This window comes from Paramisgurnus dabryanus, chromosome 20, assembly GCF_030506205.2.
Source record: "Paramisgurnus dabryanus chromosome 20, PD_genome_1.1, whole genome shotgun sequence".
Classification (NCBI taxonomy): Eukaryota; Metazoa; Chordata; class Actinopteri; order Cypriniformes; family Cobitidae; genus Paramisgurnus; species Paramisgurnus dabryanus.
The window spans coordinates 12,442,832-12,462,428 of record NC_133356.1 but is presented as its reverse complement, the minus strand read 5'-3'; the positions used below and the strand labels follow the sequence as shown (position 1 = coordinate 12,462,428).

Here is a 19,597-nt window from a genome sequence, read left to right as displayed (position 1 = left end):
TACATGGAGTGTAAAATTAATCAGGATTTTTATAAACTGGATAAGAGCGGCATCTAGTGGATAATCATGGTGTTACAGATTACCATAAAAACTCATCAGGAACACTTTTTTCCACATTTTTTTCTAACTCAACAATGGCGAGGAATGAGTTAAGGTGCTTTGGATAAAAGTGTCAACCAAATGTGTTTAATATAAATGAGATGTCAAAACTAAGATCAGATCATTGCTGAATTCACTCAGTGTCTCAGCCATAAACTGAGCATTTACATCAACTTCACTACATTACAGTACAAATGAAGATATTCCAACCCTGAGGTAAACTGTCTGGAAGAACAGGGTCAACTTCATCACTCAATTGAAACTTTGAGTAAAAGTAGAAATGAATACAGTGACATATGAGGCAATGGTTGTTGTCAGTCAGAGAAATATATATATTGTGCATTATAAATTCCTCGGAAAAAGGAAACAATGACTTTATTGATTCACAAGAAGATTGAGTTTTACTGGTTATAAGGCCTCATACCATACTAGACCTATTATTCAATATGTAACGTATAAATGGCTGAAGAATTACATGTTTGACTGGTGATCAAAGGAAATAATGACATGTTAAACAAGTTCAAAGAGTAAGTTAATGACATGTCTTGATGACAGTCTCTTTTCACAGTGAGGAACTTTTTTGGTCTGTATTGTACTTTGTATTTAGTTCAACCAGGTATGTCTGTAAAAAGAGAGATGTAGCAAACTGCTCAACCTATTGTTTAAGCTGACAAATACACCGAAGTCTAACTAAAGTTTAAGCTGGCATAAAGTAATTCAGGTTGATTTATAAATAGTTTAGTTATAAGTCATACAGTACAACTAGTCAGGTGGGAAAACCGAGTTGGTGCAGATTTGTGTAACGACTTTCAACTTTGTTATCTGACTTCAGAGGCCACCTTTTGGGAAACACAATCAAACAAAAATATTTTTGTAATAACAACAAACGTTTGCTACGTATCACTGAAGTTTCTTTTTTATTAGCACTGGACTGAAAAGAAAACATCTTATTTCTGAAAAACATCACATCATCTTCATGACCATTAAGTTTCTGTTCTACTGGATGATCATGAGTTTAATGGAAAAAATAAAGAAATTTGAGTCTCAAAGTTCATTCTTCCATGTGGGCACATTTGAGAGTCAGGATGACTGCAACCTTTATCCCAAGCTAAACTATTCATTACTGAAGCAGTAGGGCATGCATGATTTCACACATGTCTGTGCAAGCTTATCTCTAGTTTCATCTGAAGGCAGTATGTTGTTTAAAAAAATCTGAACTCAGTTTAACAAAATGTTGTACATTTAAAACACTGAAAAAAAATTATTAATTCAATTTACTCATTTTTTTTAAGGTACGTTGTTGCAATCAATTTATTTAAGCTACATTTAAACAAAAGTTCTTTGTTTTGTTTTGCCTTTCTATTTTTTTTGTTTAAATGTAGCTTAAATAAAATGATTGCAACCACTTACCTTAAATAAAAAATGAGTAAATTGAATTAATCATCTTTTTCAGTGAACAAATGTTTCATTAGTATAAAGTAAGGCATTGTTTTGTTTGGTGTTGAGATGTTTTTTCCTTTAAAACAACAAATTTGCTTGCCACACCCATAAACAGTGCCTATACAAAGTTGAAATGTTTTTATTTTAAGGAATGTTAATGGAACAATGTAATTGTGATACAAACTGCTTTGAAATGGCAAAATGAAACATGTTTCTCTCACATAAAATGTATCTGATAAAAAAATGAATTGAAAATGTTGAATGACACACCTAGTTACTTACATTTTTTTGTTTACAAATCAATACATCTACATGTCAAGAAAAGTTGTTCTACTTTTCAGCAATTTTAAGAAACGTTATATCTGAGACTAAAATTTCACCTGAGCTGCCTACAGAGTTTCATAGTAAGGAAAAAGTAATAAAAAAAACTATCCAATACACATTTTTACTAATAATAAAAAACTATGTAAGGTAAGATATGTATGTGAAACATTTGCTGTCATTCTCACACCCTTATGACAAACATTATTGCTCCATTATGTCATAAACTGATAAGCTCAGCTTAAGTAATCAAAGCTGCAGCTAGGATACAAAACAAAACAGTCAGACACTCAATGTAGTTTTACTGTGCTGCGGTCAGTTGTGGTATACAGAGTCCATCGCTTTGGATAAAAGCATCTAATGCCTAAATGTAAATGTATAACAGACAACAGCTGTTTTTACAGTACAAATTGTTAACAAATCTCAAGCATATTTTAAACATAGGTTAAAACACAGAATAGGCTTTATGCCCAGCTGTACTACTTCCTGAACTTCAGCCAGCTTGTTTCCTGTCTACCATTATTGGACAAACTGATTAATCCAGGCGTGTTTGATTATTGTTGTTGTGACTACTGAGGTCAGGCACACCTGGATTAATCAGTTTGTTTGTGACTACTGAGGTCAGGCACACCTGGATTAATCAGTTTGTCCAATAATGGCAGACAGGAAACAAGGAGCTAGCTGAAGGTCAGGAAGTAGTGCAGTAGTGCATCATCTCTGTCAGGGTAGGTAGAATATTTAAGTAACATAAATTAAAATCAGGTTCATTTCTAGTCACCAAATGCAGTACAAAATTATGTTTATTGCAATATATAAAATTGTATACAAACAGTGGTTGATGCCCATGTGCACTTCACGCTTTTTAAATAAATATTACCATATAATGGGTTAATTATAAATGTAGTTACAAGTGTCCGCACATATAAAAAGTATGAAAAAGACTCAGCACTAAATAATGATTTTAACACTTTAATTATTTTAAGAACACACCCATATGACTTGATTTATGACAATCTAATGCTTAAAATGCTTAATTGCATGTTTAAACCTCACAGTTATTTATGTGGTTTGGCTTTTTGAGGCCTCACTTATTTTGACAGATGAAAATGAGTGTGAAAATGAAAGGGAGGGAGTGAATATGAAATGAATGATGCTTTTAATGATCCATTTACAATCAACTATGATGATTCATTCCAGGGACAGACCTCTTTTTAAATCTCCGAAACATCAACAAAACGATGCAGATAAAAAACATAATGCACATCATGGAGATTACAATAAGTGCGACTGTCACTTGATTTGTGGCCACGTCCTTATCTGAAACACAAAAAAAGAGATTTCAGTCAGAGTTTGTGATATCAATGTTACATTTAGTTCAACTTTACAACATACAGACTTACAAAACTACATAAAATTGCTGCGATGGCTGCACAAACACATTTAAACTTGAGCAATACAAGGAAATACCTGCATAAGTCCTTCACTTTAACTGATATACTTATAGATAGGCTAAGCATACTCAAGAAATGGTCTGTAAAAATAATGCAGGCAGTAAATTGCCAGGACAAGCCTTACATAAACATTACACATTGAATAATCAAAAAATTTATTTTAAGGGTGATTTTCCAGGGTTTAGATAAATCAAGGACTAGGCCTTATTAGGACATTCAAGACGTTTTTTCAAACATACCTTCCAAAAACATTTTTTTATGTTCACGTTTAAATATTTCATTCATGTTCGTGCTAGCTGCTTTTAGTTAAATTTAGCCAGGTTTTTTTCTGACTGGAACCATTAAAAACACTTTTCAGTATCATTTAGTGATTTTTTTTATTTATTTTAAATTTCTGTCAATTTCCAGACCAACCTTTCATCATGGTAATTTGTCAGTCACTAGTTACTCATTGGAGAAAAGTGCCTGTATTAAAGTGGTTGCTTGCTAACTGTGGGTGATAATTTACTTGTTTAAATATTTGTCCAGTAAAGGGCACACATGCCCCCGAATTAAGTGAACCGTGAGACAAACTCTGCAAAGCAAACCTGGTTACGCTTAAAGCTTCATGAAACACTAAGTTGTGTTGCACATCATAGATGACAATGTTAGCATCCGTTCATTTTAATCCAATTAACATTTTAAATTAATGACAGAGACTAAACAACGAGAGAGAGAGAATTCACAAATAAATCCATCAAGTGCAGAATTTTTATTAGTTTACATGTCATGTCTTTATGGGATCCTTACGGGATGTGCACAAATTCTAGAAGATCTCTGGCAGTGTGAATTAACCAAAATGAAACGATCCCAGGACAAATTCCAGACAAGTTATTACTGTATTTTCCAGAATTGTTGTTGGAAAAGGACACAACAAGATCTGATCCTTATGACTTTAGGGAAAACCCAGGACAATGGTTTGTTTACAACATGAAGCAGCATATGTATCCTGATTCTACTAGCGGTCAAATCAGTGTAATATACTTTGCTGATAAGAACATGATTAACATTATTGTTTCTGGAATGGTAACAGAATTGGAATGTCTTCCCATCATTCTTGATAAATCAAATCAAGTCAAATGATTTACAACATTACACCAGAAATGCAGCAGAAATACAATACAAATGAACATCATGAAAAATACCAAGACTCATGGTATTAGTTTGTTACCACTGTCTCATTCTTGGGATTTAACCAGAGTCAGTCATCCACCTTTACTTCAGCTGCCTGAATATTGATGATCTCTGCTTTAAAAGCTTAATTAAGATCTAAACCAGGAAATTTTAGTAGGTCAAAACATTTACTCAGTAACTAAACACAACTACTCAGTGACTACTGTTAAGGCTACAAGCCCATTACTTGCTCAAAAAGACACTCAGCTATGCCTTTGTATTGGTTTCACAACCATGCACTGATACTTGAGTATGTAGATAAAACAACAAAATCATTATTTACTGTACCTCCTTCTTTACCTGGTTTGATAAGTACACTATCGAAACTATGAGCAATACAAAGGTCTTCTTTGTTGTTAATACAAGGAAACAACAGCAACAAATCACTTAAGACAAGTAAAATTCATGCTTAATGGATGTCATGACTCTTAAAGTCATCCCCTCATACACACACACCATTATTATAACATCTTATTGCACAACTGTAAGGAAATAAAAACTATAGTCTCCCAGTACAAATACAATTGCTCTTTACCGTAGGTTAGGATGACAGGTCTCTCAAGGTTCTGGTTGAGAAAGTGGTTCTTTAGTGTAAATGTAACATTAACTGTTGGCTTCTGGGCTTCATAGCTGCTCTTTATGATATATAGTCCATCTTCAGTCTGCTCAAAGAGCTCCAGGTGATGGATAAGGTTTTCACCTTGTTCCCCTTGCCAGCTTACATCAGGCTTGGGAAATCCCTCCGTCTCAAACTTCAGTGTGACTTTTGAGGAGTTTACGTGGATGCTCAACCTGGGCTCAGAGTACAAAGCTAGAAAATACATCAACATAAATTACCATTTCCTTAAAGGAACACTCCACTTTTTAGAAAATATTCTCATTTTCCAGCTCCGCCACCGTTTTGGAATCCATTCAGCTGATCTCTGGGTCTGGCTGTACCACTTTTAGCATAGCTTAGCATAATCCATTGAATCTGATTAGACCATTAGCATCGCGCTTAAAAATAACCAAAGAGTTTCCATATTTTTCCTATTTAAAAATTGACTGTTCTGTAGTTACATTGTGTACTAAGACTGACAGATTTTTACGCCAGTATGAGAGTATAGTCCTAGCCATATCGGCTTAGAAAATCGCAACTTTTAATTTTCTGTCGATCTTAGTACACGATGTAACTACAGAAGAGTCAAGTTTTAAATAGGAAAAATATTGAAACTCTTTGGTTATTTGAGTGTGATGCTAATGGTCTAATCAGATTCAATGGATTGTGCTAAGCTAAAAGTGGTACAGCCAGAACCGGAGATTGTCTGAATGGATTCCAAAACGGTAAAATTCAAATGTTTATGAACTATTGGGGAGCTGCAAAATTAGTATATTTTTTTAAAAAAGTGGAGGACTCCCAGTCATTAAAAATTCAATATTTTAAAGGGATAGTTCACCCAAAAATGACAATTTTGACATTATTTACTCACTCTCATGTTGTACAAACCTGTATACATTTCTTTGTTCTGATGAACACAAAGGAAGATATTTTGAGGAATGTTTGTAACCAAACCATTCATTCCTATAGTTGGAAAAAATAATAGTGAATGGTGCTCATAAATGATTTAGTTACAAACATTCCTCAAAATATCTTCCATCGTTTTCATCCAAACAAACAAATTTAAACAGGTTTGTAACAACATGTGAGCAGAGAATACACCAAAGTATTTTTACTTTCTACATAAAAGTAAATTTTTAAGTATTCATATTTTTTCAGTGTTTTTCTTTGGAAAACATACATTCCAAAGCATATTATCATAATTTTTACTTCACTACATTTCATAATTTCAAGTTTTTGGTTTATATTTAATATTTAAGTATATTAAACATTTAGTTTTTTTTTTTACTTCTACTTAAGTAAAGAGTACTTTTGTACTTTTAGTCAAGAAAAGTAAAAGTAAACAATTTTTATGTTATAAGGTATTAAATTAATTTAAATATGCAATATAAAAGGAATACACCGTATGATTCTATGCTTTAGAATGTAGTGAACATTTTTAGTAAAGTAATTTTTTTCCCAAGACAAACACTCTGATAAAGCACAGATGCTTGGGAAATGTACTTAAAATACTTAAGTAGTGTCCACCTCTGCATGTGAGTAAGTAAATCATGACAGAATTGTCATTTTTGGGTAAACTATCCCTTTAAGGTTTTTATTGTCTCCTGGAAACTCTTTAATCATGATTTGGTCAACAAGATTAGTTTTAATAATAAACCGCTTTCATAAAACAGGAAAATATGCTAGGAAAACAGAAATGTCAATGTTATTTTTTTGAAGGGAGAACGAAAGCATTGTAACAGAATTGTAACACTATTTCAACTATATTTTCAGAGTTTTCTTCACTCTTCCATACCTCCATAGGTCAGCTCTACCAAGGCTCTTCCAGTTCCCTGTGCATTGCTCACTATACACATATACTGGCCTGTATCCTTTTGGTTAATGGCTGTTATTTGTAGGGAGGCATTTCCTGTAGATAGCTCAGATTTAAAAAGCATTGTCCTACTGTTGTATTCTGGACTCTGCCGGTCCAGTTGGTCCAGTTGATAATAGAAACTGTGCACGACCTTCGAGTCCTCATGCCGTTGCCAGGTAACCACCAGGTTGGAGATGTCTGGATCAGGTGTGAACTTACAGCCTAATACAACTGGATTGCCCCGAATGGCCATCAATTGCTTATCAGGGACAGACACCTCAAACGGGGCTGGAATGAGACAGATACAAGCGGATCAAAACTTCAAGGAACTTTGACAATCACCCACAATTCAAAGGGATCATAGCATGAAAAAGCAAATTGTTCTTGATTTTGAAGATGCAAGATGTACAGCGTATAATAGGCCTACTTAATCGTCATAATCATCAAAGACCTAAAACAGGCACAATTGCCACAATTCATTAGACAATTAAGCATCAGACAAATTTCATAATCGTGACAGCCCTACTCCTAATTACTGCTTATTTTTCCCTATACTAAAGTAGTTGTTAAGTTTAAGTATTGGTAGGAATCGTGTAGGATTAAAGGCGGGTTGCATGATTTTTGAAAAAACACTTTGGAAAAGGCGAGTCAGGCCGAGTACCAAAACACACTTGTAGCCAATCAGCATTAAGGGGCAAGTCTACTAACAGAAAACGTTGCATGGGTTATGTATGTGTGGGGTGGGTCTATTAAAAGAAGGTCCAGACATCGCTAAGACACGTGACAAACTGGGCGGCAACTTCAACAGAACGCAAAGAATTATGGGTATGTTTGTCCCGTTTACATGGACTGGCATAGCACGCTAGTGTTCTGGCATGAAAATAATGAAAAATTAGCGTGAAAAACAGATTATAATCCTACAATATGCCTGAAACTAAATCCTAATACAAAGACGAGATATGTGAGTGAGAAAGAGGGTAGCAAGAAGGTTCCCGGTTCAAGCCCCGGCCAAGGCAGGTGGCCTTTCTGTGTGGAGTTTCTGCATGTTCTCCCTGTGTCAGCGTGGGTTTACTCCGGGTACTCCGGTTTCCTCCCACAGGCCAAAAACACCCTGATACCAAATTGTCCCTCCGCCAACTTGTGTATGAATCAACTTGTCTGAATAAAACTTGTGTATGGATTACCTACTTCTTGCCATGAATATAGCCGTACATGCTGGAATGGCGTTAAGAAATAAAGGGAGAGAGCGAGAGAGAGAGAGAGAGAGAGAGAGAGAGAGAGAGAGAGAGGGGCGCGGGCGAACCAGAAACATGAAAACATACTCCGTCATTTTGGACATCATTCAAACTGCAAAGTGTTTACACATATTTGTACACTCAACACAACATTGTGCTTTTGTCAAACTGTAAACTTGTCAAACTGTAACTTAACCAAAAACTCTCTCTCTCTCACTCAAATGTGTTTTAATTGGTAATATTATTTTATACAGAAATACATTTTTATAATTAAGATGAGAATAAAGTTAGTGTTAATTAAAATGTTAAGGGAAACAAATATATTGATATGAAATATACCAAATTAATTTCAATTTCGTTCAGATACAATTACCAAACATATCTCAGTCTTTTTATTAATTAAATTATCAAATAATTATACAAAATTGTCGTCAGTGCACTACAAATAAACTGGTTCTATGCCTTTATTAATAAAAATTATTTTATCTTGGGTCTCCTTACTGCTGCTATCCATGCCATTCGTCGCCTTTTTGTCACCTCTGAAACATGGCTTTTACTAATATTTTTCCACGTTTGAAAACGATAAAAGGATTTTCCGTTCTAAAGCTTTATTGCACTTAGAAGGACTATTTCAGTTTATAACACAGCAAGTAGACGGCATTTTGAACACTGCGTCCTTCCCTCCATGCAAAGAAGTCTGGCGCCTGTACGTTTGTGCCGCGGATTCCCAAAATGCTTTGCGTTCACCACTGGGAATACGTCATGATGACGACACATTAGCAATGTCTACTGACTTTCAGAGATCATGCACCCTGCCTTTAAGGGTGTAGAATAAAGTTTTGCAGAATCAGGCATTAATGTGCTTAATTATTAAATATGTGCGTAACAGTAATGCTAATAACCAGACAGTTAATAGTTTGAATTGGAAACTACACTAGAGTGTTATCATTATTCTTATTAATAACTCACCTAAGGATACATAAAATATGCATGGTAACTTAAACTTTCATTTTTTATGTTAAATCCATTATTGTATGATATACATAATTGTAGTGTCTATATACATAGTATTTAGTTTAATTACATCAGAAGTAACTGTAATTAAATTCCTGGAAAAATAAGAGTAATTCCTTACTTTACTTTTTAAGGAAAAAAAATTAAATGACAGTAACTAATTACTTAGTAACTAGTTACACCCCACACTGTATATGATTGATATTTGAAAATAATAGCAAAGAGAAAAGGTATCAATCATTAACTTTAATTTAAATTTCAATCAGAAAGCTATTGCAAACTTTATAATTTATAAAGAGACATCACAGATTTGTCTACACACAGGGTTCTCCAACTCTGCTCCTCGTGAGCTACCGTCCTGCAGATTTTAGCTGCAACCCCAATCAAGGACAGGTTAACCAACTAATCAAGGTGTTCAGGGTTGCTTGGTAGTTACAGACAGGTGTGTTGGAGCTGGGTTGGACCTGAAGTCTGCAGGATGGTAGCTCACCAGGAGCATGGTTGGAGACACCTGCTACAAAGTCAAGCTACATTTAGTAATTTAGCAGGCTGTTTGTGATGAGTACGGTTCAGTTTTCGCCTTCTTTTCATGTGCCCCATAACTACTTGTAAGTTTATCTGGGCAGACTGAACTTTCAAAGCAATCTGAAACATTTAGTAACATAATACTTTAAAATTCTTCTGATAATGAAACAATAAGGCGAGTACAAAAAAAGATTTAGTCATCTGAACGCATTCTGACATTACAAGCATTAATTCCCATACACTTGAATATACTTTCTCTCAATATATTTAATACAAATTCCCTAAAAGCTGCAGACGTTTTAGTTTGGGTTTGTCGTTTTCCATAAAATTCTCAAAAATAGGGGAGCCGGTTAAAAGGCTCCTTGTCCATTTGTTAAACTTGTCATGCCGTCATAGTCCTATTTTTGTCAAAAAATTGATTACTTAAGTTTCTTACCTACAAAAACTGCCACGACGAAAGGAAGGAGCCAGCGCATTTTCTTTGTGAATTCAGGACCATGATTTAGATAATTAAAGATTACATACACACGCAGTCCAATCCACAAGCATACTCACGCTGCGGTTCTACATTTGCAGTACTCGAGGCGTTGCAGGCGGGGTTTCCAATCACCTGAATTCTTAAGGGTTAAAAGGGAGGATCCTATGGACATTTTGTGCCATTTTGATTTTTAAACCATCTTGACTGTGATGATTGAATATTGCCCAAATTCGCCAAAGGTTAATCGTTTTTGATACATTTTAGAATTTTGGTTTCAGTTTTTTTAAATAAGCTTAAAATGGCTAAGCTACGCAAAAACCGACTAATGTGTTCCTAAGGACAAAAAAATGCCCCATTGAAAACCATTATAACTACCATTTTTGACCCCCCCCCCCATTTATCTTAACATAAACTAATACATACCTTTATGTCAATATATCATTTTAAACTACTGGCCTTGAAGTTTTAATTTTTATACTTGTCCACCAGGTAGCGCTACTTTTTACCATTTCATGCATTCATCAAAATGTCACAATTTTTGCAGTTTTCTGCGGACCGCATAGCTACTGAAAAGATAAACCTTTAATGTTGAAAATTGGTGTGTGTGTAAAAAAGTGTCTGAGTGGTAGGCTCTAGAAATAATCATGCACTTCAAGAGTGAGAATGGCTCATCTTCCTCCAAGGATTCTGAGGTCGACACGGAGGCCCCAGATGTAGAAGTAGACCAGCTGGAGTCTAATTCATTAGAGGGATCTTCAGAAGACTTGTCAGAAGATGAGAGCGGAGAGGAGATGGATGAAGTGGCGGCAGGATGGACGTAAAAAATTGAAAAATCTTCTGGTCTCCCACAAACACGGAGACGCTCTGCTACCTTGTTAAAAAAATAACAATGCATGAAAATCAATATTGCTTCCAATCTTTGACCCATCTCAGGGTATAATAATAATAATAATAATAATCATCACATGGTGGTTCAAATTTGTTTTTTGGAAAATATTAAGTTTTTTTGTTTTTTTTCTGTTAAAAAAACATGGGCTAATGTAAACAAGCAGGCATATAAAGGGTTAAAATTTCCACAAATTATATTAATATTTGATATGTATGTTTCAGGCAGAAGTAGTTGTAAAAGTCTGCATCGTTTAAAATGGAAAAAAATATTGACATATGATATTTTTAGAGCAGTTTTTGTGAAGGTGTCATTTTGTGGCCTTAGGAACACTTAAGGAAGTTTTTTAAAGGAACTCTTGAGGGTTAATTTACTTCTGTCTTGAATTTAAATGGTAAAATATGATTGTCCACACGTTGGTGCCACCTTGTGGTCAAAAACGTTTGATGGATGGCCTTAGCTATGTCACCAAAAAAGGGTTTAATTGTCAAAACACTGATAAACTTTTGTTATCTGTACACTGTTAAAAAAAACAACAACAACGAATAAACAATGTGTGATTTACTCAGTACATGAAGGCTCACACTTTTCTTAAATAAAACAAAAGTATAATGTTATTATTTATTAATATGATCCTAAAATAATACAAATAAACATGTGAAATAAACATTGATTTACGTAAACGACAACGACTATTATTATTATTATTGTTGTTATTATTATATCGTTACGTCCAAAGTGGTGTAGGTTACGTCAGTGTTGATCATAGCATTTCCAGCAACGTCAGATTACGTCACCACTATAGGGATAACTGGTACAACCGTGAGAGCTTGAGTCACCAAGGTATTACATTTTATACGTCTGTTATTAGTCATAAAATTGTACATGTAATTATACATTCATATTTATTCATAAAAGGAAATAAAGATCGTTTCCAATCAAGCAACATTATACACGAACTATAACAACACCCCTCTGGTGTCAGTTGGTATGACCCGTATCCCACACTGGCTGCAGTACATGTGCTGTTTTTGATAGAGAGTAACTCCAGACAAAATTTGCCGGGTTGTCATGTAGAAAAACACATCACATCTTTGTGGGTTCGTCGTGAAAGTTAGTGATATATTCAATATAACATCTGAAAATAAAATACAAGCGGTTGTTATCCCTGAAAACAGGAAGGCCCGTTAAACGGTTCTTTGAGACGCCGACAGGTAAGTTAAGTCTGCGCTTGCTTATTATCTTCCAGCTTGTCATGGTACTCTTTGTAGTCTATAACGAATTTAGCAGACTTTAGATATTCGCACAGATCTGCATGTTGGTATTAAAATATTTAAAGAAGTGGCCAGAGTTGCTTGTAATGTAAGCAAATCGCCACGTTGCAGGCTATCTCCTGCTACAAACTGCATTGCGGTGATTATAAGATAATAACTTGCTCAAACTTTTATGTATGGTTTTGATTCAGAGAATCTGATATATTTAATATGCGTATGATCAGAATTGTTATTAGTCGGGCTTCTGTGCAACGTGGGATTGTTGGACGTGTAAGTGCACTTCGCTTCCTCGTAGGGGCGCTGTTATGCTGAAAACGAAATGAAAATAATGTGCATACCTGTAATATTAAATATTCCTGAATTTGGTGTCTCAGATCAGTGAAACTACTCAAATCTGAGACATTGAGAAACACTGCCTTATATAGTCAAATAAATTGTTAGCAGTATGTCTACAATGGTGTTGTTTATATACCTTTGTGTAAATGTGATGTAATACAAACTTTGAGTTTACAAACAGAAAACAAGCAAATATCAATACCAGTTGATTGTGTCTATCATGGAAAAAAAAATTGTTTTACATTGTTTTTAGTTTTGTAGTGGAATATAGAAGACAACAGTCTCACTTCAACTGCAAGAAGCCTGGTTTATAGAAAATCTGAGGTCACTGAAAATTTTATTCGCACCTGACTCAGCTCATATGAACTGAATCTAAGATTCATTCTTGCCTTTGTTTTTCAGAGGACATTTCTTGTATTGTGTCAGCTGATTGGTGGAGACCATGGGGAAGTGTAAGAATTGTGGGTGCACAGACATTGATGTGGACCAGGCACGGGGAGTTGCTGTTTGCATGGGCTGTGGCTCTGTGCTTGAGGACAACATCATCGTTTCAGAGGTAACCTTCGTGGAAAGCGGCGGTGGAGGATCATCTGCTGTTGGGCAGTTTGTCGCTGGTGACTGTGAGTAACCATTCATTTGCACAACACACATCAGAGAGAATTTAGCCTTTAAATGTGGGACTTTTAGAATGATCTCTTGACAGAAATGCAACATAATAAACATAACTATATTGTCAGTGGTGTATAAAGACCTTACAAAATTAACTGTAATGTTTTACTTACCAATAGAATAAGCCACTTCTATCTACATACACCAAGGGTCCCCTTACATCAGTGGTTCTTAACCTTTTTTGGGCCAGCGCCCCCCTTCCATCAGCCAGGTCCCCTAAAAAATGTGTTAATATATTTCATGAATATATATATGCAAATTAACATTTGGTCTTTATAATAATACGAATAATATATGCATGATGTTGTTATTTGCCAAATTTTTTTAATAATATGAATAATATTATAATGTCATTTAAAAGCATTTAACTTAAAGCCAAATGACAGATTTGATTGACTGAAATATTTTTATCATAGCATTACAAAAAGCAAAAAATGTCTGTCAAGAGATCCAATGCACCTTTAAGGGCCCGTCGCAATACCTCCCCTTCCCCTACATTTTTTCCCTAACCCTCACTTTTGCGCATGCATGTGTAAGGGTAGGGCGTCCCATTACTTTAGGGAGCAAGACAGAGTGCTAATCTCCCTCAAAATGTAGTCTGGACCAATGCAGGCTTAAAACGAAGTGGGAGATAAAATTACCCAGGATACCTTGCGAGCCCAGTGAGCTTGTCAAACTTTTTGACCAAAATGGGGGACGCAGCTGGAAAATAACAACTTTATTTTCGCAAAAAGCATATTAAAATTCTGGAAATTGTTGGAATATGTTAGTTTGAACACAAGTTTTTTCATTTCATAAGGAAATATTTGAACCCCCACTTCCCTTGTTGAGGGGATTTAACTGTCAAGGGCACTCAAATCCAAGTGGAAGTTTTAAGGGGGTAGATATGGGACGTGCCTAAGTGTACTTAATGTCTATATTATATTTGTTGGTAATGCAGTCTTATTGTAGTATTTGTTTCTTGCAGCGTCTGGAAATGTGCCACAATTGGGAACAAACTTCCACACCGGGGTGGGGAGGGAGTCCAGAGCTGCCACTCTGCAAAATGGTAAGGGTGCATTTATCCAAACTTTCTGCATCTTATTTCCATAGAGCTGTTATATAAAATATTCAGTTTTCTACATATTAACTACAAACATTACAAATACATTTAAAAACCCAAGCTAAAGGGTCAGTCTAAAGTTGTGCAGTTTGTGTATATTTTTTTTTACAAAGACAGATTCTGTAAAAGTTGATTGCATGTGTAATGGAAGTTAAGTGTGTGTCTTAGGTTTAGCCAGATGGTGCTGTTTGCTTTTAAAAGAGGACTTTCACACTATTAAACTTGAAGAGTCAGAAGGTGTGGCGGGTTTATGTGCTTTTGTGTCGTAATGATGAATAAGTTTGGTCAGACAAGCGTATGCTCTATGTGTCCTGGGAGAAAAATGAAGAGGTCACACTTTATTTGTGTCTGTGTGTGAGGGAATGTACATGTGTGATTAATAGCCTGATGTCTGCACTGAGATTTATATATCTGTGTGTGGCGGAAAACAAAAGACTCTCTGTGAGTCTGTATACGCTGACCTGTTTTCTGTTCAAAGATGCTCTCCTCCCACTCTGAAGGGCTCATATCTGCTTCTCAAACAGCCCATGCACAGCAGGTGCTTAGACAGAGAGTAACTACACTTTGTAATAGCAGACACATATAAATGTAATGTAATATATAAGTCAGTTTTTAGTGTTATATTTTAGTTTATTTGTCCAGATAAGTCAAGCACCTCATAAATACATCGGAAAATTACTATTATGTGCTTTTTATGTTCTTGTTTGTTTCATGTACCCAGCATTTATCAGTATGCCAATGATCAGAGCTTATTTGGTGACTAAGATGTTGGGCTGGTACCAAAGACCTAGTTTTCTTTAAATTGTCCAGTCACTATTACAACATGGGATTGCTCTACAAGACTAAATCTACAGTAAATGTACTATAAAAACTAATACAGACTGTGATGTTTTGTGTATTTTGTTCAGCTAAGCGGCAGATTATCCACCTCGGTCATCAGCTCCAGATGAATCAGCACTGTCTGGACACAGCCTTCAACTTTTACAAGATGGCACTTTGCAAACAACTGACTAGAGGGCGAAAATCAGCCCATGTCATTGCCGCCTGTCTCTACCTCGTCTGCCGTACGGAGGGGACACCTCGTATCCTTAGATCTGTGAGGTTTATCAGTGAGAATGTGAAGATTGGTGATATGTATGGTAAAATATTTGTGATTTTGTGTAATGGAATGTTCATATTCAAACCGTTCGTAAGTCCCGTTCACTTCCATACAGGCCCGGATTGGCCATAGGGAGATCCGGGAGGATTCCCGGTGGGCCGGTCTGTTTTTTTTGGCCACGAGGGCCGGTGTTGTCATGCCACCGGGATGACGCGTATTTGCGGGTGAGAGATGTCCCCGCCGCTTTATGCACAAGTTGATTGTGTCCCGAGTCCCGACCACTTATTGGAAGAATTCTTGCATTAGGGTTCATTGACATCTAAAACGCATGGGAAACGCAGGACGTGCCGCTGTCTTCTGGTTTTCAAAGCGCTTACTTGAACACGAGTTTTGTTTCAGACGCGTCTATATTGAGTGCGCTTGCCGGCCACGCGTCTATATTTTAAATAAACTTGAGCGCGTCTTTTAACAAACGGGCTGGTCTCTAAAAGGAAAAGAATTTACAAAACGTATTTTTTTATCCAAGTCATAGATGAACTCTCTATGAATAGTCATTATTCATCGTTTATTGCAAGGAACAAAAATCTATTTGATGCAAAACTCATTAGTTTATTTGAAAAAAGTCGTTTCAAAAGTATATCCATGATGTTTTCTTTTTTTTAACACAATGTACCTTAGCCTACGTTATTTAGCAATAGACATGATCTAAGTACTAAAAAAATAAGATACAGATTTTTTCCATTTGTTTCCAAAGCATACTTGATAAATCTTGCTTGTTTATTGTATATCAGGGGTTTCCAAACGTTATCAACCCAACAGTTAATCTCAAGACTCAAGACCATTTTTTAGAAATAGAAATATAGAGGAAAACACAAACACATTTGTTTCCTTTAGTTTTTGAATAAGTTTACTTTAGTAATATTATGGTCTTATGGTAGGGATGCATGATTATGGCAAAAAATATAATTGTTTACTGCATTTGCACGGAATATGAAATTATTTGAAAAATACAGTGAATTGCAAGGCTGCAGAGAACAGTGCACTACTGCAGACTTATACTACTGAGGGTTTAAAGATATTATTTTAATAGTCAGTCGTGAACTAAAATGGGCCGGTCTAAGGCATGAAACTCCAGGGCTGAAAATGAGTCCCACTCCGGCCCTGCTTCCATAGTATTATTTTTACTACTATGTGGAAGTGTTTGGTTACAAACATTCCTCAAAATATTTTTTTTTTCGTGTTCATCAGAACAAATATATTTATACAGGTTTCTAACCACATGAGAGTGGGTAAATGATGACAGAATTTTCATTTTAATGCAGATTTTTATTTAATTTTTTATTTATTTAGATAAACCAGCGTTTATATTTCTAAAATAAAAAATGGCGTATGATGAGGTAATGTGACACAAAGTAAAAAGTATAATACATTTTGGGGTGGTTTCCCAGACAGAGATTATCTTAACCCAGGACTAGGCCTTAGTTTAATTAGGTAATATAAATAGTTTTAACAAACATGCCTTACTAAAAACATTACTTGTGTGAATTTTGAAGCAAAACAAAGGGCATTGATGTATTTAAGATATGTCAGTGCAAGTTGTTTATAGTTTGGACATTTTTTTAGTCTAGGACTAGTCTAATCCCTGTCCAGGAAACTGCCCCAATATGACTTTAAATCTTGAATCTAGTTTTCTAATTGCTCATTTCGTAGTTAGCAATGCAAATGTCAGGTGGTTGATTCTCGGGAAACACACATGCTGATTAAATGTAATTGCTTTGGATTAAAGTGTCTGCTTAATGTGTTAATGTAATGCCTACTATTTCACTGTATATTGCTTCTATAGTAATTTAAAGTGGCATTTAAACATGATAAGAGAGTTTTTTCCAGCTTGTACACCATCAATCTTTGTGAGTCATTTGCCCATTTTTAGTGCAGGATACAGCTTTTAATTTGCATACTTTTGGATGCTTATTTGAGAAGAAAAAAATGTACTAATTAGAAGCAGAAAAGAACAACCAAAGAATGAAGAGATAACTGTGAGAAGTGAGTCAGATGACTTTCCATGGAAAGGAAATGAATATTACAGATGAGGAAAAGTTCTTTAGAAGGGGTCCTCTGTGGGGATGAAAGGATGAGTCAACCATCTTTGTTTTTTCATGAACACTAGTCTGCATTCCTCACCGCACGCAGCATCTGATGCTAAGTCATAAAGTCTCGTTTCTCCTGTGTGTATGAACAGTCATATTTTGTAATAATCCTCCTAGACTACACTCATTCCTGATTCTAATGCTGGATGTTTTCTTTAGTGTGTTTGTCTGTTGACTAATCAGCATCCGGTTTAGCCTACTCTTAATCCAGACCCCATCTGATGTCTTAGACACTATCTTACTTGTACCAAAAAAGGATTTTCCAGAGTGCTCATGTAAGTTCAAAAGAGGCAGGAAAGGCAGGGTGTGTGTGTCTCAGGAGACTGCATTATGCCTGGGTTGAACTTAAATGCGAACGTTTGCCGATGTGCACAATTTACCAGAATGCCGTGCTTTAGTTTATTATGGCTTGAGTTGTATTTGTTTGTAGCATTTTCATCATCTTGGACGGGAAGGATGCAGGGCCTAGCATTTTGGCATGATTTTTGGCATGTTGACGTACTGTCCCTGGATATAAATAAGATGGGAAAGTCTAGAAAAAATTTTAAGCATCCTCTAAGAATTGGTATAAAATGTTGATTGGACATGAATGCTTTGTAATAAAAATTCTTAAAGAGACAGTTCACCCAAAATGTACGATTTTATTTTTTGGAGCACAACAGGAGATAGCAGAATGCTTAGCTGTTATGGGTCCCCCATTTTCATCATGAACTTTTTGTGGAAATGTTTTAACCTTATTGAAAATGGTGCAGAAAATGTATAAATTTGGGTCTTTTCATCTGTCAGAGATTACATAAGGAACATGTGCAGACGTCTTGTAGGCTTACATAAGAGCTCATGAGAGCTTTCAGGAGTGGAAGGGGTGTGGGTGGCTTCGAGAGAGAGGGGGTGAAAGCTTTGTTTTTGGCCTCAATTCCCACTGGACAGGTTAAATTTAGATAACGCAGCATTATTGTCTTAAAGTCAGCCTCGCCTAAATAGTTGCTTGCTCTCTGCTCAGTTCTGAGCTCAAACCGGAGTCCGTGGTTTATTGTGGCAGGTCTCCGTTCTTGCAATTTTTGTATGCTTTTAATATGTACCTAAAATATATTTCAACACCTAGTAGTTTTTATGGAAAAGATTAAGCAAATTTTGTGATCTTTCAAATGTATCAGTTATTTAATAGCCATCTGTAATCCAAAACATTAGGATCATCTCTTTGTTTCTGTAGTTACTGTAAATCCCACACAATGGTTTTTTATTGGGATGTTTTTAATGCTATTTGAACTGATTGGGCAGGTGTACCTGTCTCCATGGACACAGAGTAGTTGGTTGCCAGGAGACAAGGATAATTCAAGAGTTCAGGAGGTGGCGGTTTAGTAGCGCTTTGCCCAGAGAGGGAAAATGTCAAGCAAATAGTCTGAATCTGACCATAATCTCATTCATTTCAAGGTGGATTAAAAATGGCTGCCTCTCTATCGTATTCCCTGTCTGATCCTCATCTCTATGTGTTTTAACCATCTGTGAGATGATGCTCACTACTGCTTAATGTTTGGATCTTTAAAAGTTTGTTAGATGGCGTCTCAAAAACATCACAAACCAATAAACAGTACATCTGTACATAAGCAATCATGATTGATTTCCTCAACGCATTTTTACAGACATGCTGCTCGACTTGAGTGACCTACTGCAGGTGAGTCCTGCTTTTTTGCTGTTTCCATGCCACTTAAAGCATAGTGTGTACAAATGTACATATTTGTATACATTTACGGACATATATACGTGTGTGCAGTCAGGAGTACATATGTGTACGTTGATGATGAGGTTATTAATTTTTTATATAGGAATGAAAATGCAAAAAATTATTTTGTCAGCAA

The 19,597-nt window shown here is 35.6% G+C and overlaps 2 protein-coding genes across 3 annotated transcripts in view; one reads left to right on the top strand and one right to left on the bottom strand.

Annotated features, from left to right (window-relative positions):
• Window positions 1-1,688: 1,688 nt before the first annotated feature.
• On the bottom strand, window positions 1,689-10,345 carry LOC135786854 (V-set domain-containing T-cell activation inhibitor 1-like). The gene is made up of 4 exons (XM_065296456.2): window positions 10,187-10,345; window positions 6,917-7,264; window positions 5,059-5,334; window positions 1,689-3,177 (listed from the first exon to the last, which is right to left on the bottom strand). The coding sequence occupies exons 1-4, from the start codon at window positions 10,224-10,226 to the stop codon at window positions 3,035-3,037; spliced, it is 807 nt and encodes a 268-aa protein (XP_065152528.1). The 5' UTR covers window positions 10,227-10,345; the 3' UTR covers window positions 1,689-3,034.
• A 1,769-nt stretch (window positions 10,346-12,114) lies between these two features.
• The window catches only part of brf1a (BRF1 general transcription factor IIIB subunit a), a 42,490-nt gene continuing 35,007 nt past the window's right edge, over window positions 12,115-19,597 (top strand). Inside the window, exons 1-6 of one of the 2 annotated variants that reach the window (XM_065296441.2) lie at window positions 12,115-12,328; window positions 12,986-13,048; window positions 13,127-13,344; window positions 14,361-14,441; window positions 15,404-15,577; window positions 19,382-19,413. In XM_065296441.2, the coding sequence (XP_065152513.1) occupies window positions 13,167-13,344; window positions 14,361-14,441; window positions 15,404-15,577; window positions 19,382-19,413 (465 nt within the window). In that variant the 5' untranslated portion in view covers window positions 12,115-12,328; window positions 12,986-13,048; window positions 13,127-13,166. The remainder of the gene's footprint in view (window positions 12,329-12,985; window positions 13,049-13,126; window positions 13,345-14,360; window positions 14,442-15,403; window positions 15,578-19,381; window positions 19,414-19,597) is intronic. The other variant, XM_065296440.2, reaches the window with a different exon arrangement.